The sequence below is a fragment of the Ictalurus furcatus genome, chromosome 12 (genome assembly GCF_023375685.1).
Source record: "Ictalurus furcatus strain D&B chromosome 12, Billie_1.0, whole genome shotgun sequence".
NCBI classification, from domain to species: domain Eukaryota; kingdom Metazoa; phylum Chordata; class Actinopteri; order Siluriformes; family Ictaluridae; genus Ictalurus; species Ictalurus furcatus.
The window spans coordinates 25,283,459-25,299,251 of NC_071266.1; the positions used below are offsets into that span (position 1 = coordinate 25,283,459).

The following is a 15,793-nucleotide window of genomic DNA, read 5'->3' on the forward strand; positions in this document are numbered from 1 at the left end:
GTGTGGCCTCTGTGTCTGAGTCACAGTAAAGAAGGTGTGACCTCTGTGCCTGAGTCACAGTGAAGGAGGTGTGGTGTCTGTCTGAGTCACAGTGAAGGAGGTGTGGCTTCTCTGTCTGTCACTTGCAGTGAAGGAGGTGTGGCCTTTGTGTCTGAGTCACAGTGAAGGAGGTGTGGCCTCTGTGCCTGAGTCACAGTGAAGGAGGAGTGGCGTCTGACTGAGTCACAGTGAAAGAGGCGTGGTCTCTGTGTCTGTGTCACAGTGAAGGAGGCGTGGCCTCTCCAGCATCTCAGACAAGGTTTTTTTGTTGTTTTGTTTTTTTTACATTTCAGACACAAATGCTTTTAAGGAACAAATTTATTTCATATCTGTTCTTGGACATTTTTCTGTGAACACATTTTAAACACAGCTTTATTATCCGACTCCTCCCTGCTGTACTCATGGTTTCATTGAGCATGAAGATAACTGTATCAGCCTCTCTTTTCTTCCCGACTGGAAAAATGATATTTCTCCTAAACTCCCTGACTCTTTCATTCATCTCCAGTGGCTTAATGGATTAATCTCTTCACGGAACATGTGTACGTTTGCGGCGAGAACATCTCCAGCGCGCCGCAAAAGGACCAGAGGAAAGAAGAGATTTAAGAGCTGTTATCACTCTCAATCGGAGAACAGAGAGACAGCGGGGGAGAATAATAGCCAAACATCTCCAGCAATGTCATACTTCATTATCTGCGCAGTCGAACAGCAGCGTGCCTGCGAGGAGTCAGGAGTTTTAATTAAAAGACATCACAATGAACCGAAGCGAGTAGAATGGGGAGTTGTTAACGAATCAACGGAGGATAAGGAAGCTTCGCGGTTAAGGAACTTGTCATGTTACAGAGAAACCCGAAAACCGTAAACTCCTCTCTCCAGAAGGTGTCGGAAAACTTAAAGTGGGACTCCTTCCGAAAACTTCTCCTCGTAGAAAACTTCACCGTGTCAATGATACCAAAAATGATCTCATTATAGTGTATTGTGACATCATTCATCACAGTATGGATATTATATCACATCATTATATATCACTGTAGGTACTGTATTACCCATAATGCACTGTGAGCATGAGGAACGCAAAACCAGTTTAATCTACAATTAATTGTGTAATATCTATGTAATAAGGCGTAACCATTTTTCAGGTCATTTGTGCCATATAGCTGCAAGTCATTTGTGTCTTCTCTCAAAGACATCTCGGCTGACTGTGTTCATTTACGTAGCAGATTAGCTAGCAGGCTATTAGCAAATAAGCTACAAGACTAGAACGCGCAGGAGTGGTAAAAGCGGAGGGAATAAAAGGGTTAAATGTGTGTTTCATACCTGCTCTCAATCCAGTCGGAGGGATTTCTTCTTATCTCGAGTGACTGTCACGCTGGAAGTGTCAGGTGCAGGGAGGAGGGAATCTGTGAGATTACGGAGCTGCCGGATGCTACGAGGTGTCGTAAATCCCGGTTTGATCACGGCAGATGAAGGGATGAGGAGGTGACGAGGCTTAAAGGGCTGAAGCGTCACTTCATTCTGGTCATTAGATTGCGTAGACCTCATCATCTGGGCTCGGAGTTATCGTCTTCCCGCCCGCCTGATACTCTCACTTCCTATCTGTCTGACAGACTGCTAGCTAGGAGAGTTCACGGCGGTCTGTGACTGTAATGAAAGGTAAAAAGCGATGATGCTGTGCTTAACGTGAGTCACATATGAGACACGTCTATATATATGCCAAATTCTGATTGAAAGAAGGGTTTAATTCTTGTCATTTTATTATTTATTTTAAAGACATGTCATGCTGTATGTGATGCTCAATAGGAAGAAGGCAAGCTGGTGGAGGGAGTGAGATGTTCTGGGGAATGTTCTGCTGTTAATCTTTGGCATTCGTGTGGGTGTTACTTTGGCATGTACCACCTACCTAAACACTGTTGCAGACCAAGTACACCCCTTCATGGCAACGCTATGATCTTAGTAGGATAATGCGCCCTGCTACACTGCAAAAACTCTTCAGGAACGGTTTGAGGAACATGACAAAGAGTTCACGGTGTTGACTCGGCCTCCAAATTCCCCAGATCTCAATCCGATCCAGCGTCTGTGGGACGTTCTGTACAAACAAGTCCGATCCATGGAGGCCCGACCTCGCAACTTACAGCACTTAAAGGATCTGCTGCTAACGTCTTGGTGCCAGATACCACGGCACACCTTCAGAGGTCATGTGGAGTCCATGCCTTGACGGCTCAGAGCTGTTTTGGTGGCACAGGGGGGACCTACACGATATTAGGCAGGTGGTTTTAATGTTACGGCTGATCGGTGTAATAAATAATAAATAATGTTCGTTCATAAATAATGAATTAATAATAAATGAATTGCTGACTTTCTTTTTGCTTTAGTTCTGGCTTTTCTGCTCCTCGCGCTGCACACACTTTTCTTTCTTCCTTACTCCCCAAAAAAGAAACGAGAAAAATTCAGGAGGAATACGACTGGAATATCATCCGCCCGCTGGAGGAACTTCTGTTTGATAGACAAATTTGGTGGAGAAGTTTAATTGAGTTTTTTTTTTTCTCTCTTCCTGAAACCAATCGAGAGCAGTGCTGGAAGCTAGCGTATAATCCTCTCCCTGCAGAAACGCCCGCTTGAGGGGCATCGCTCCCTTCCTCCTTCCTCGCTCTCTTCTTCTATCCCATTACCTGGAAAAAAGAGAGCATCCTGAGCCGTGATTCTGTATACGCAGAGATTAAAAAATAAAAAATAAAAATTTTTAAAAAAAGTGAAAGAAATTGTTTTGGTCACCAACAAAAACTAGTAGACTTTTGGGAAAATAATCAAATCACTGTAAATGTGAAGGACTGAGCTGAGGGACGATCTGTTAGCCGAGATAATAACGTGATTTGCATGGGGTGTCAGTCACGGAGTGAAATCCTTCACTGAGGCGATTATTTCCGAAATGAATGCTGGGAAAGATGATGTCCTCTCACACGCTCTCTACTTCATCATCATCATCATCATCATCATCATCATTATCCATTGCCTTCTATCTGATCTTTCATGTTTTTGTCCTTATGCCAAATTTGACATCTCTGCCAAACCGAGACACTTACTTCCCTGCAATATTTACGATTTATTATTTTTTTTCCGCGAGTGTCCTGTTCCCGCTTCATCTCTGATCAAACCCCGAATCATACAGTAGGAACAGCTTTCGGAGCCTCCTGTTCGTTAAGACTCGGATTAGCTGAAGATACCGTCCACTGGGGGGTTTTTCATTAAAATTTGATTCAGTTGTATTTGTATTGCACCGGTAACAATTGACACCGATCCTTATTCTATTCATCTTTTAGTAAAGTTGTGCGTAAATGTTCTCGTAGGCCAAACAAACCGGAAACTTCCGCCAGATTGACAGGAATCCCGCCGATTTCCTTTGTGTACACGTGTTCGCGGCACGGCCCGAAAACTCCCGTCAAGTGCGACGCTTACGTAAAGCTGAATACGGCAAGAATGATCACTGAACGATGAAAGAGCGCCTCCGAATAATTTACCAGTAATTCAATTTGAAGATTTCAAGAAACATCAGGCAACCTCCAGATGCATGAAGTACACACTCCAAAAAAACCCCACATCTTGAGCAGCTCCACAACCTGAAGACCTTAACTCACGTAAACACCCACGTAACGTTGAGACTTCAAAAGTGTCTAGTGTGAAAGCGTGGTGCATTCGACTTCCCTTCGGAATCACGCCGTTCGTGACTACGCCTCCGTGTTCGCCTTAGCTGGATGTGATGAGCGATGTATATTTGCCTCCTCAAAACAGAGAGTCCCGGGGTGAGCAGAGGAAAGGCTTTATGATTACAGCAGCGGTTCTAAAGCGCTGTTTAATAAACATTACAGTTGTGTTGTAATAAAATCTGAAGCGACGACCTGGGTGTAATGAGCACAAGACGGCGGTGGGGATGTGTGAGGGATGGAGGGAGGAAGAAGGGGTGAGTCTGTCTATCTTAAGCAAAACTGGCTCACTTCTCTCCATATTCATATTCTCCAGCAACTGTTATCGCTTAAAAGGCTTTCTAATTACAACAAGACAAAAAAAAAAAAAACTTCTGGATGCAGTCCAGACTAGCTAAATGATAAAATAAGCCTTCATTCTTTCTCTCTTTCTCTCTCTCTTTCTCTCTCTCTCTCTCTCTTAATCTCCACAAAGCACCTTGGAGTCTGTTCACCCAAATACATGCCAATGAACGAGGGAAGTGCCATTCGGAGATGCAGGTGTCACGCTCGATAAGAAACTTCTGGATTTTTAAAAAGCTGTGGCTAATGTGGGTGAAACCACAGGCAGGATTGTTTTTGGCCTGATAACATTCCTCGTGCGTGCGGAAACGCCAAATTCCATCGTTTAATAAACAGCCCGGGACTCATTTCATTAAGACGAGCTCAGGGGGGAGGGGGAGGGGGTTCGACTTGGCCATGCAGTGGTGTGTGTGTGTGTGTGTGTGTGTGTGTGTGTGTGTGTGTGTGCGCATCCTTTCTTCATTCCTTCCTTACAAAGTCTTTGCAGTAGAGCTGATGATGTGCTGACATATCAGTCAAAAAGCTTATCGGTCAATGGCAATCAAGGTCAAAGGTCATCGCCGTAGCAGTCAAACGGCTTTAAGAGTCAGAGATAAAAGAAAAGATAAAATAGAGAGAAAGAGGGAGTGAGAAAGACAGGGAAGAACAGATAGGCAGGAAATAAAAAAAATAAGATTGACAAAAAACAAAAGGGTAAAATAGAGAAAGGTTGAGTGATGGAAGAGGTAGGAAGAGAACCGAGAATGATTTGAGAAGGAAATAAGAGTCGAGTAAAGATGAAAACAGGAAAGAAAAAAAAAACAAATAAAAAATTAGACCCAAAGAAATTAATCTGAGGAGAGAGAGAGCGAGAGAGAGAGAGACATTGAAAGAAAGATTCAAAGAGAAAGTGAAAAAAAGAGGCAAAGTGGATGGATGGAAGGATCAGACCTGTCAATCAAAGTGTGCTTAGTTCACTCATCCAGTAAAGTCGCACTCTTCAGGTTCTTGCTTCTCGAGGGAAAACGTCAAAGCTCCAAAAAGCAAAAAAAAAAATCTCAAATTAAAAAGATTTTTTTTTTTCCAGTTTGAGAGTGGTTTCAGGTTCATACACCGCACCATGCTGCCCTTCATCAACTTCCTGTCCCTGACAGATGACTGGCCGAGCCTCACAGAGAGCGTGTGTTTGATGTAGTGCGCATCAGTAGGACACAGGTGTGAGGGGCAGATGGGGCAGATGGTGCAGGTCTTTGATTTATGGGGTGAAGCCGTTGTGTGTTTGCAGTGTTGGGAGTCCCGGTAATGCATACAGTGAGCACACGTTGGAGCCTGATGTCTGGAAAGATGGATATATAATATATCAGCTGATTATATACAGTATGTATATACACAAGCACTTACAGCCGTAGTTTTAAAATGGAAAAAAAAGGGTATTTATTTTGCGTATTTATACCCGAGTGCAATTGAATTCTGGATTCTGATTGGTCCGAAGGTGTCCATTCATCTTCTATAACAGCACGGTGGACGTGCAGCTCTGAAAAATGTGCTAATCGGTGAAATGTTTTCTGTAAGGACACAATTATTGAACATTTCTGGAAGGAGTCTCCAGTGTCGGTGCTTTATAACTTTCAGCTTTGCGATTGCTCTGTAACATGACAAGCTTTGTGTGTGTGTGTGTGTGTGTATGTTTTGGTTTTGTCTGATTAACCTCAAGCAAGAGAAGAAAAACAACAGAGGTGTGTGAGAGAGTTTGTATTGTATTACGAATAGATTATTCAGAAGCCTGTGTTGGATTCTGTTGTAGGATGCAAAAAAGGTGAAATTATTTGCTGTCTGTTAAATCGTGGCTTGAACCTGTGCCAGGAATGGAGGCGTGTTCGGCGGATTAGAAACGTCAACTGTTTGCGTGAAGGAAATACGTTTTCGCGGGTTTAGTGGCACCGGATGCAGACATCAAAAAGTACAATCGTGTTCCTGAAAACGGAAATGAAAGGAAAAGGGGTTTAAATGAAGCCATTATTTCTGAAAAGCCGTAACTGGTTTCAGTCTGCAGAATGAAAGTGTTTCCGATGCCTAGGAACAGTTTCCGCCTTTCTGTTGATTCACAGGAATAACATGTAGAGGTGGGAATAAATTAGCGAACGATCCTGTTTCACTATGTGTGTGTGTGTGAGGTAATGTGATATGTTTTTATTAGTTTTCATACATTTTAGCAGATCTTTAAAGTTCAGTTTGATTTCCCATGAGGCCGATCGGTGTGTATGATTTCATGAAAACGATGGTCGGCACTTATATAGCGCTTCTTAACTTTAGCGGTTCTACAAAGCGCTTTGGTTCTCATTCATCCATTCACTCACACACCAATGGTAGCAGAGCTGCCATGCAAGGCGCTAGCTTGCCATCGGGAGCAACTTGCCCAAGGACACTTCGGTATGTGGAGTCACGTGGGCCGGGAATCGAACCGCCAACACTACGATTAGTGAACATCCCGCTCTACCACCTGATCCACAGCCACAGAAGACGGACATGAAGGTGCTTGGAGAGCTAATCATTAGCGTAGACGAGATAACGGCCTTCTAAAATGCGCATCAGCGACAATACATTAAGTTCTTTAGTATTAACTGATGCCTTCTTATGATGAGACGTGTCCTTTGTCAACTGTTGAGAAGTGTCACAGAATGAATTGTCATGATCGGTGTGATTTTTCAAAAGATCATTATTGAGGGGTTTTTTTCGTCTCATATTTTCATAATATAGCAAGGAGACCGCCATTTTGTGTTTAAAAGCATGATCTCTCTCCATCAGCTGCAGAGATAGTACAGAATAACAACAAAACATCATCATCATCATCATCATCATCATCATCTTCCCCCACAAATGCAGAGCCAATTTTTTTTTTGGCAGTCACATAAACGCTGCAAAGTTTTTCACTGTTATCTTTGTTTTTCTCACTGCCATGATTGTATAACTCGTTCAATTTTGCGCTTATTATTATTACCCCCCCCCCCCCCAGAATGCAAGATAATTACTAAAATAAATAATAAATCTTTTAGAGGCTCAAATCAAAATGTCTGAAATGAACTGAAAGGAAATTCTCCACATCTGCTCTGTTTACAGTTGAGTTCAGTTCAACTCTACGCTCATGAACACAGAATCATGGAACACGTGACCAAAAGTTTCCGTCTAAAATCAGGGCTGCCGCGATAAGCAAATCGGAACTTGTTCTCAAACGGTTTACAGGTGAAAAGAGCGTCGAATCTTACAAATATTTAAATAAGTGAACATGGTATTCACACCGAAGGCTTATGTATAAGGAATAATTACTGAGGCTTAAACAAATCCTGTATAAAGACCGTTCTAGAAGTTTCCATGACTAAATCATTTAATCGTTACACTGCTACTGTACTCTTACAGCTGTGAGTTCTGTGGAAAAGTTTGCATCCCCAGTGGGTTTTTTTTAATTGGGTGGTAGTGCATCTCTATTATTAATCTACAAGAAAAAGAAAATACAAGTCCGAGTGAAAAAAATAGTCCAATTTTGCGATGAATGCATAAAAAATGAATGATGCAAAATCAAGGGAGCTTGCAATTTCGTAAAATTCCCGCAGATAATTTTCCCGCAGATTTGGGCCATACGACGTGCCGTGTGACGTCATCGGGACGCGCGTTCAACCGAAGCCCTCTTCGTCGCACGTGAGTTCATCAGAAAGGTCGCATTTACCAACCGACGTCACTGCGAAAGACAATTCCGTGCGTTTGCGATTCCGCCAAATTGACGTAGTTTCCCACCAGAAAAAAAAAACACACACACACACACAACGTTGCGTCGCAAATTTTTTGGAAAGGAAAAAACGCGGTAGCAAAACTCATACTTTTCTCCCACGTTTCCGTCCACGGTGTCCGCGACGCAATGTGACGTTTACGGCACAAGATTTTTCAATGTCAACTGTTCAGTTCTTTCAGTAAGAGAAAATAAACCTCGTGCAATTTAAAAAAAAAAAAAAAACGCACAAGAGTTTTCATTGTTTTCCGCACACTATCCAATTTTACAACCAAAACCACTTGAACACACACACACACACACACACACACACACACACACGCCATTTCGTAATCACAACCTCTGAACTTTCAAGTTGCACCTGAAGGCAGCATTCCTCCAGGTTCCCATGTCCATGTTTTGGTAGCTTCATGTTATTCTTCACACAGAGAACGAGAACCCAGCCTGGACATAATACAACAAATATTAAAGTCGCATTGCTACGCGGCGAACATTTCCAAATGCTGAGCGTTTTTAAGTGAACCAGAACAAAAAGCAAGTCCGGGTCACTCTTTTTATTTTTGAATTGTTTGACATGTTGTCAGAGCACGAGACGTGTGTTTGAACGGTGGCAGCGCGCGAGCGGCGTTTTCATTGTCCAACACCCTAATTAGTGTGTGTCCTAATTCCAGCGTTTAGAGGCGGTGTATCATGCTCCCGCTCGTTATCTCTCCCTCCAGACTTTTGTAAATAGTCATATTTTAAAACTTTAATCCCCTTAATGGAAGATGAAGGCAGACAGAGAGCCCGTCATTTACCGAGATAAATGTTATCTCCGCCACAAAGCGCTCTTCTTCCTTTTTTTTTTTTTTACCAAGCTAATGAGTTTGTTCTTAAGGACTCCAGTGGAATGTTTCATCCGCGGCACCTCAATTAGATAACGCCGCCGCTTCTACCCAAGATGTCCGTTCCCTTTTTTTTCTCGAGGACGGACGAAAACAACACACACACACGCACACACTGTATCGTCCCTTTGCTTGTTTTCTCATCGCTTCAAAGACAAGCGAGCATGTAGACTATGAGCTCAGAGCGGTGCGCAGCGTGGCTCTTCATAAAAGACACGGGGATTTTTTATTGTTGTTCCGCGCGTTATTTACCAACTGGCAGATTAAAGGCAAACTGGAACTTTACTTTCTAATGTACCTCAGTAACTTCGGTTGGGAGATATATCCACGCGAATATGAAATATTGTAATGTTCAAACCAATTAAGAAAAGCGCTCGGATTCGGTAAGGTGAAACTTTATTTAGTGGAACATTCATACAAGCAGCACAACCTCTTTCTCACTTTCCCACGTGCTTTTAGCTTGAAGTGTGATTATTTATATGGCAGATGTTTAGTCCACAATAATCTCTCAGTTTCATGAGGATGTATTATGTGCGTTATGCTTTTTAAATAAAATAAAATAAAAAAAGCAGATTATGTACGAGACTAGTGTCCTTCTACTTTAATTCTGATATTTATCAGATTTGATTTTTTGCTAGAGTCATACCAGTCAGTGAACTCTCTGCCTGAGGAGGATCTTTACTCTGTAGCAACACAGGCTGTAAATGTGGACAATCATGGACCACCAACATCCGACCGGTCAGAACAAGGAGGTGTCTACTTGAGTGATGGGACAGATTGTGGGCGTGGATTTTGGCTTTTGCAGGAACACCGAAAGGAAGTGCTATTTATCTTAACTTTCAGCAAAATCACTGAAACTTTACGTGCATAATTAAGTACATGGAGCCGTATTCAGAGCCAGTGACTCAAGGTTAAACGTTACGTGAATGTTCACATGGGAAAAGTTCTGTGTATTCAGTGTCGGGTTACACGCCTGCTGAAGTTGGGGGACTCCCCGTTCAAATCCCTGACTTTAGAGTGGTTTTTCAATAGCTTTTAGATCACCATCTATAGACACAAGTACTTTATTCAGCAGCGTATAAAATAACACTTGATCCAGCAGATACTATTATTTTGCGTTTTTCAAAAATGTTCTTATTGAATTTAATTACATTTTTTTTATGTCGAGTGCATGAATTTCATTTGTCTACATGCAGATGGATATTTGTAGTAACACTTACTCACCGTTTTTTTTTTTTTTTTTTTAAGTTTTATTAGCTTATGTTACGACACGGCGAACTCGGCGCGGCAGCTCACAAAGTGTAGTGCCGCCCAGGGACGTGGCGGAGGAGGACTACACTTCCCAGTCATACCCGCGCTCGAGTTCGCGGGGTTCTAATTACGAACACCTGCAAACACCTAAGGTTATATAAGGGCCTCCCTAGCATGAGCCGCTTGCGAAGTAACCGCTCAGCAGCCTCGTCTCTGTTTGTTTACCAAGCCGATATCCTTAGAAGTGTTTTCCCTAGTGCTCGACTTCACGCTCGTCTCTCACTACGCTTTTGCCTACGTCCCTGATACACAGCTTACCTGTCCTGGCCCGACTCGATTCTCGTTCTGGATTCTTCCTCTCGTCATTCCTCCGCTCGCCCGCGCTTGTCTCCGTCTACGCTTCGTAACAGCTTAATTATATCAAGTGCAGTTTACTACAAGCAAGTAACTCCAACTACATCTAATCATGTTCCATCTACTTGAATAAATGATGGAGATGAAGTCACAAATAAACCGTCGGGAGTAAAGTTCATTTAATCTAGATGCATTACGCTGAAAAATAATCAGCAAAATTGGCTTTTATGAAAATTGGCAACTATTTGCTTTTATTTTTAGTTCCAATAAACATTGTGTTAAATGTTTTGTTTTATGGATATTCTATCGCTCTTTTCATTCATGGTTTTGATTTGTTGGAAGAATAAAGTAATGGCAATTTTTGGGGGGCAATTTGATGTGCTTTCCTGTAGAGAAAATGTGCCTGAGGCTTGAAGGATAAGCTGACCCAGCAATCATATGCTATACTTACAGCTCACTTTCAGTGCTGTTAATAATATTTCCGTAAAAAATGAAGTCATTAAGATTGTATTAATTCATTAATAGAGTCATGTATATGTATCTAATCCTTGGCCACAAATGGCATTTCATGGTTTTTGAGTGTATTTGCAGTCCAAGACATCGACAGCAGCGTGACATATTGTGGTTACCAGTTGTCAAGTTAAGATTTCGCTAAATCCCTTCTACTCAAATCTTCTGTACTTATTATACAATGCTGCGTTACACTCATCCAGTCATGCTGTAGTTTTGTATAATCATGTTACGTGTATGTGGTCGGGTCTGTTTGCTTTGTGTGTTTATGTGCATTGTGTAGATAATGCGAATATGTTTGTGATTTTATTAGGAGGACATGTGTGGTGCTCGACCACGAGAAGCATTATTGAGGGAGAAGAACTCACAGTGTGCGTGGTGGACGTAACCTCAAGACTCTCATCCATCCAGCTCCTACCTCAACAAGCCTCCATGGCGTCCGTTCTCCCTAATGCTATCATCAACAGTGAGTGTGGAGTTATTTTTATGGCATTTGGCGGACGCCCTTATCCAGAGCGACTTACATTTATCTCATTTATACAACTGAACAGTTGAGGGTTAAGGACCTTGTCAAGGGTCCAGAAGTGGTAGCTTGGTGGTGCTGGGATTTGAACTTCCAGTCATAAGTCCAATGTCTTAACCACTGAGATACCACTGTACCACTTTATCAGGGACAGACAAATAAGCAAGCTGATTAAAGAGCTTGGGTAAAAAAGAAAACCCCATGTCCTGGCTTTGAGGGAATAATAAGACAACAAGTACTCAGGACATAGGAGTTAACACTTTGCGGTTTGCACTTTGCTGGTGAGACAACGATTGTTTATATATAACTATAAATGGATATAGGACACATGGTGGATTAGTGGTTAGCACGTTTGCCTCACACCTCCAGGGTTGGGGGTTTGATTCCCGCTGCATGTTCTCCCCATGCTATGGGGGTTTCCTCCGGGTACTCCAGTTTCCTCCCCCAGTCCAAAGACATGCATGGTAGACTGATTGGCATGTGTATGTGATTGTGCCCTGCGATGGATTGGCACCCATCCATGTTCTCCATGGTGTGATTCCGCCTTGTGCCCCATGCTCCCTGGGATAGGCTCCAGGTTCCCCACGACCCTGTAGGATAAGCAGTATAGAAAATGGATGGGTGGATAAATGGATATAAAGTATGATGTGTCATCCATCCATCCATCCATCTTCTACCACTTACTCCTTCTTCAGGGTCGCGGGGAACCTGGAGCCTATCCCAGGAAGCATCAGGCACAAGGCGGGGTACACCTGGACAGGGTGCTAGTCCATTGCAGGGCACAATCACATACACACCCATTCATACACTACAGACACTTTAGACACACCAGTCAGCCTACCATGCATGTCTTTGGACTGGGGGAGGAAACCTCCGCAGCACAGGGGAACATGCAAACTCCACACACACATGGCCCCAGCAGGAATCAAACCCCGGACCCTGGAGGTGTGAGGCGAACATGCTAACCACTAAGCCACCGTGCACCCCGTGTCATTCATTAATAAATAAAAAAAATCATTGGGAAGTTGCTGTGGTACAAGAGGATTAAAACACTACAGAAATAAATCTTTGTGGTAACAGTCTCTCCACTTCATCCCACCACCTCAATGTTGATCATTTCCCTACAACAGCATGACATGAAGTGTTTTACAATTTACATATGTTCAAATGTAACCAGCACAAACAATATTTTTTGCCTCATATCAGCACAGATCAAGTTTTACTCAACTTATTTTTTAGAAAAGTTGTTAACTTACTAAAGATGACTCTTTTTTTTAACCTGTTAAGTTCTGACCAGTATTTCTTTGCCTGTATGTCTTTGTTGTTGTTGCTGGGGTTGTTGTTTTTTCTGTAGAAGACATTTTCCCCTGTAAGACGTGTGGGATCTGGTTCAGGAGTGAAAGGAACCTCCAAGCTCACCTCATGTACTACTGCAGTGGACGGCCGAGGGAAACCGAGCTGGCTTCAGAGAAACAGACCAACACCAGCCATCAGATGTCCCGTACCTGCACTTACCCACAATGCAATATGAGCTTCCTGGGTCCACAGGCTCTAAAAATGCACCTGTCCACACATTCTGGTGAGGAGTATTTGTGTTTGTTCAACGTATAGAGTGGTAGAATTGGTGAGAAGGATTAGGACAGTGTTCGTTAATGTGCTAAACAGGGTTCTACCACAGCGTTGTTGTTGTTGTTGTTGAATTCTCAATTCTGATTGGTTAGAAGGTGTTGATTAAGTTTCAATAAGAGCAGCTCTTCGAGAGAGTGAGAAAAAGAGTGGCTGATGAGGGAATGACTGTGCTTGGGGGTTCGAATCTCACCTCCGCCCTCTGTGTTTGGGGTTTGCATGTTCTCCCCACGCTTTGGGGTTTCCTCCCGGTACTCCGGATTCCTCCCCCAGTCCAAAGACTTGCACTGTAGGCTGCTGATTGGCATTTCCAAATTGTACATAGTGTGTGAATGAGTGTGTGATCGTGCCCTGTGATGGGTTGGTTGAATCATGAGGGTAAATTCAGTGTGTTACGTGTACATGTTTCCCAATTCCTCCTCTTTAGTGCTACCGCACTGCATACTTTAATGTTCCAACATTAAAATATTAGCTTTAACTCATATAGAGTTTGTTACTCTCAGGTGTGTTAAAGCAGAAAGCACCCCAAAATGTGTGTGGGAGACTCGATGAGTTCTTGATTCTATATTCTGCAAGGTATTGATAGTTTGTCCTTTCTTTTGCCTGTCCAGCTTTCAAGACTGCGGAGACATCTCCTGGAAGCAGTTTGAAATGCACGATTTGTGACTACACGGCTGACACGCTGATGGTCCTGCAGCCCCACATCCTCACTCACCTGTCTCAAACAGGATTCCGGTGCAGTCAGTGCCACTTCACCTTCCAAACGCCTCGGGAGCTATCAAAACACCAAGAGCTGCACAGACACGGTGGTCTGGATAGCAAGTCGACTACTAAAGAGAACCAATCTGATCACTCGGAGTCCCTCGGTGTTACAAGTCCGACGGATAATAAACGCGTCGTAGACAGTCCGGTTCATCAGAGCGCAGAGCAAGAGAACAGCGAACAAGCGCAAGGCGCTAGCAAGGCCGAAGCTGGGTCTGGAATCAAAGCTGGTTTATCACACAGTAGAGTAAAATCAGAGCCCTCCAGCCCTCGTTTGGCTTCTTCTCCAATCCAGAATCATATGACCCCAGCATTTCCTGTGCCACCCTTCCTGCCTCATGTGCCATTCTCGCAGGATATACCCGCAGTCCCACAGGCTTCTGAAATACTGGCTAAAATGTCCGAGCTGGTCCATCGCAGGCTACGTCACGGAGGCACCAATTTCCCCCCAGTGATGTACGGCACACTGGTTCCAAAAGGAGCAACGTGCTTCGAGTGCAACATCACATTCAGCAACCTTGATAACTATTTAGTGCACAAGAAGCATTACTGTAACGGTCGCTGGCAGCACATGAGCAAATCTCATGATTACAGCATTTTGGACAAAGCCGCAGTGAGCCCTAAAACTGGGGGTGGTTTAGCTAGCATGCTGAATGCTGGCCATCCGTTTGAGGTTAAAGGTCATAATGCCACTCAGTTCAGTACTTCTCGAGCCGAGCCTTTCAGTACAGGAGGGAAAGCACCGGAGGAATTTCCAGTTTGCGGCAAAAAAGCGTCGACCCCGTGTGACGCTGCGGAGGAAAGACCGAACAGCATCCTGTTAGACTCGAAGAGTCCGAAAATGTCAGAGAGTGAGCTGGACAACAATCAGACGACGTGTGAGGCGTGCAAGATCACGTTCGGCCGACATGAGAACTACATGGTGCACAAGCAGTACTATTGCGCCACCCGTCACGATCCGCCCGCGAAACGAGCAGCGAACAACAAACACGTTCAGAAGTCGTTTCGGACCCGAAAGAGAAGAAAGATGCCAAGTCCGGATCCAGCGGTGTCTCAGTCCTATCCTATCAATAGTTCCTATATGTCCCAGGATATCACAGTAGAGAGTTTCAAGGATGTGCTTCATCAGCGGTACAGCATGATCCAGGGTTTGGTTCCGAAGCATCCTGAACCTTCTTTGACAGTTACAAAATCAGCTCTCGTATCAAAGTGTAATGCGATAGCCGAAGAGGAAGGTGACGCACCGATAGATCTGAGTAAAAAATGCACATTGCAGTTTGGTAAAGTTTCAGGACTCATGGACTATCACGAATGCGCGATGTGTAAAATTAGCTTCAACAAAGTTGAAGACTACTTGAGCCACAAGCAGAACTTCTGCCCAGGTGCAGTCTTGGAGAACAATGCTCCAAGCATAAAGGAAGAAGGTTCTAGAAACGGAAATGCCCCTGATAGTTTCAATACTTCTGCATCTGCTGAAAAGCAACCGTCCGTAAACGATGAACACAGCATGATGGATTCCGATAACTATCCGGGTGGTGTTAAGAAAATCAGACCAGATGAGCAGATCTGGCCGTACTATGAGATTAAACCCGCTGACTACGCCACAGGGATTTTCGTTCCACAGAGTGAGAGGAGGCAAAGCCCAAACGAGGGCACCGAAGGCGAAAAAGAGCAACCGATGCCGGACGGTAGCCATGTTGGCTCGGAGAATATGGGGAACCCAAAATTAAAGTCTTTCGACTCCGGTATCCAGGGTGACGACAAGCAAGGAAACGATTCTTGTAGCACTTCAACCCCAAACGTCCACTACGCGGCTTGTACCCCAGATCAAGAGGGTGCCATAAAACCCAAAGAGAGCGTCTCTCCTTCGCCAGCCTCCAACGTGGAGGAGATCTCGAGCTTGAAAAGGAGTACGAACGGATCGATCTCGGCAGCGGTTAACGGCAAATACTGCCGTCCCTGCGACATCCAGTTCAACAACCTGTCGAACTTTATAACACACAAAAAGTTTTACTGCTCGGCACACACTACTGAGCACGTGAAATGA

General features: G+C 43.8%; 1 protein-coding gene across 1 annotated transcript in view; it reads left to right on the forward strand.

Moving 5' to 3' along the window:
• Positions 1 to 15,793, forward strand: part of zfpm2b (zinc finger protein, FOG family member 2b) — a 59,239-nt gene extending 43,446 nt beyond the window's left edge. The window contains exons 9-11 of the mRNA XM_053638857.1: positions 11,149 to 11,301; positions 12,713 to 12,937; positions 13,596 to 15,793. Coding sequence (XP_053494832.1) covers positions 11,149 to 11,301; positions 12,713 to 12,937; positions 13,596 to 15,793 — 2,576 coding nt within the window. The remainder of the gene's footprint in view (positions 1 to 11,148; positions 11,302 to 12,712; positions 12,938 to 13,595) is intronic.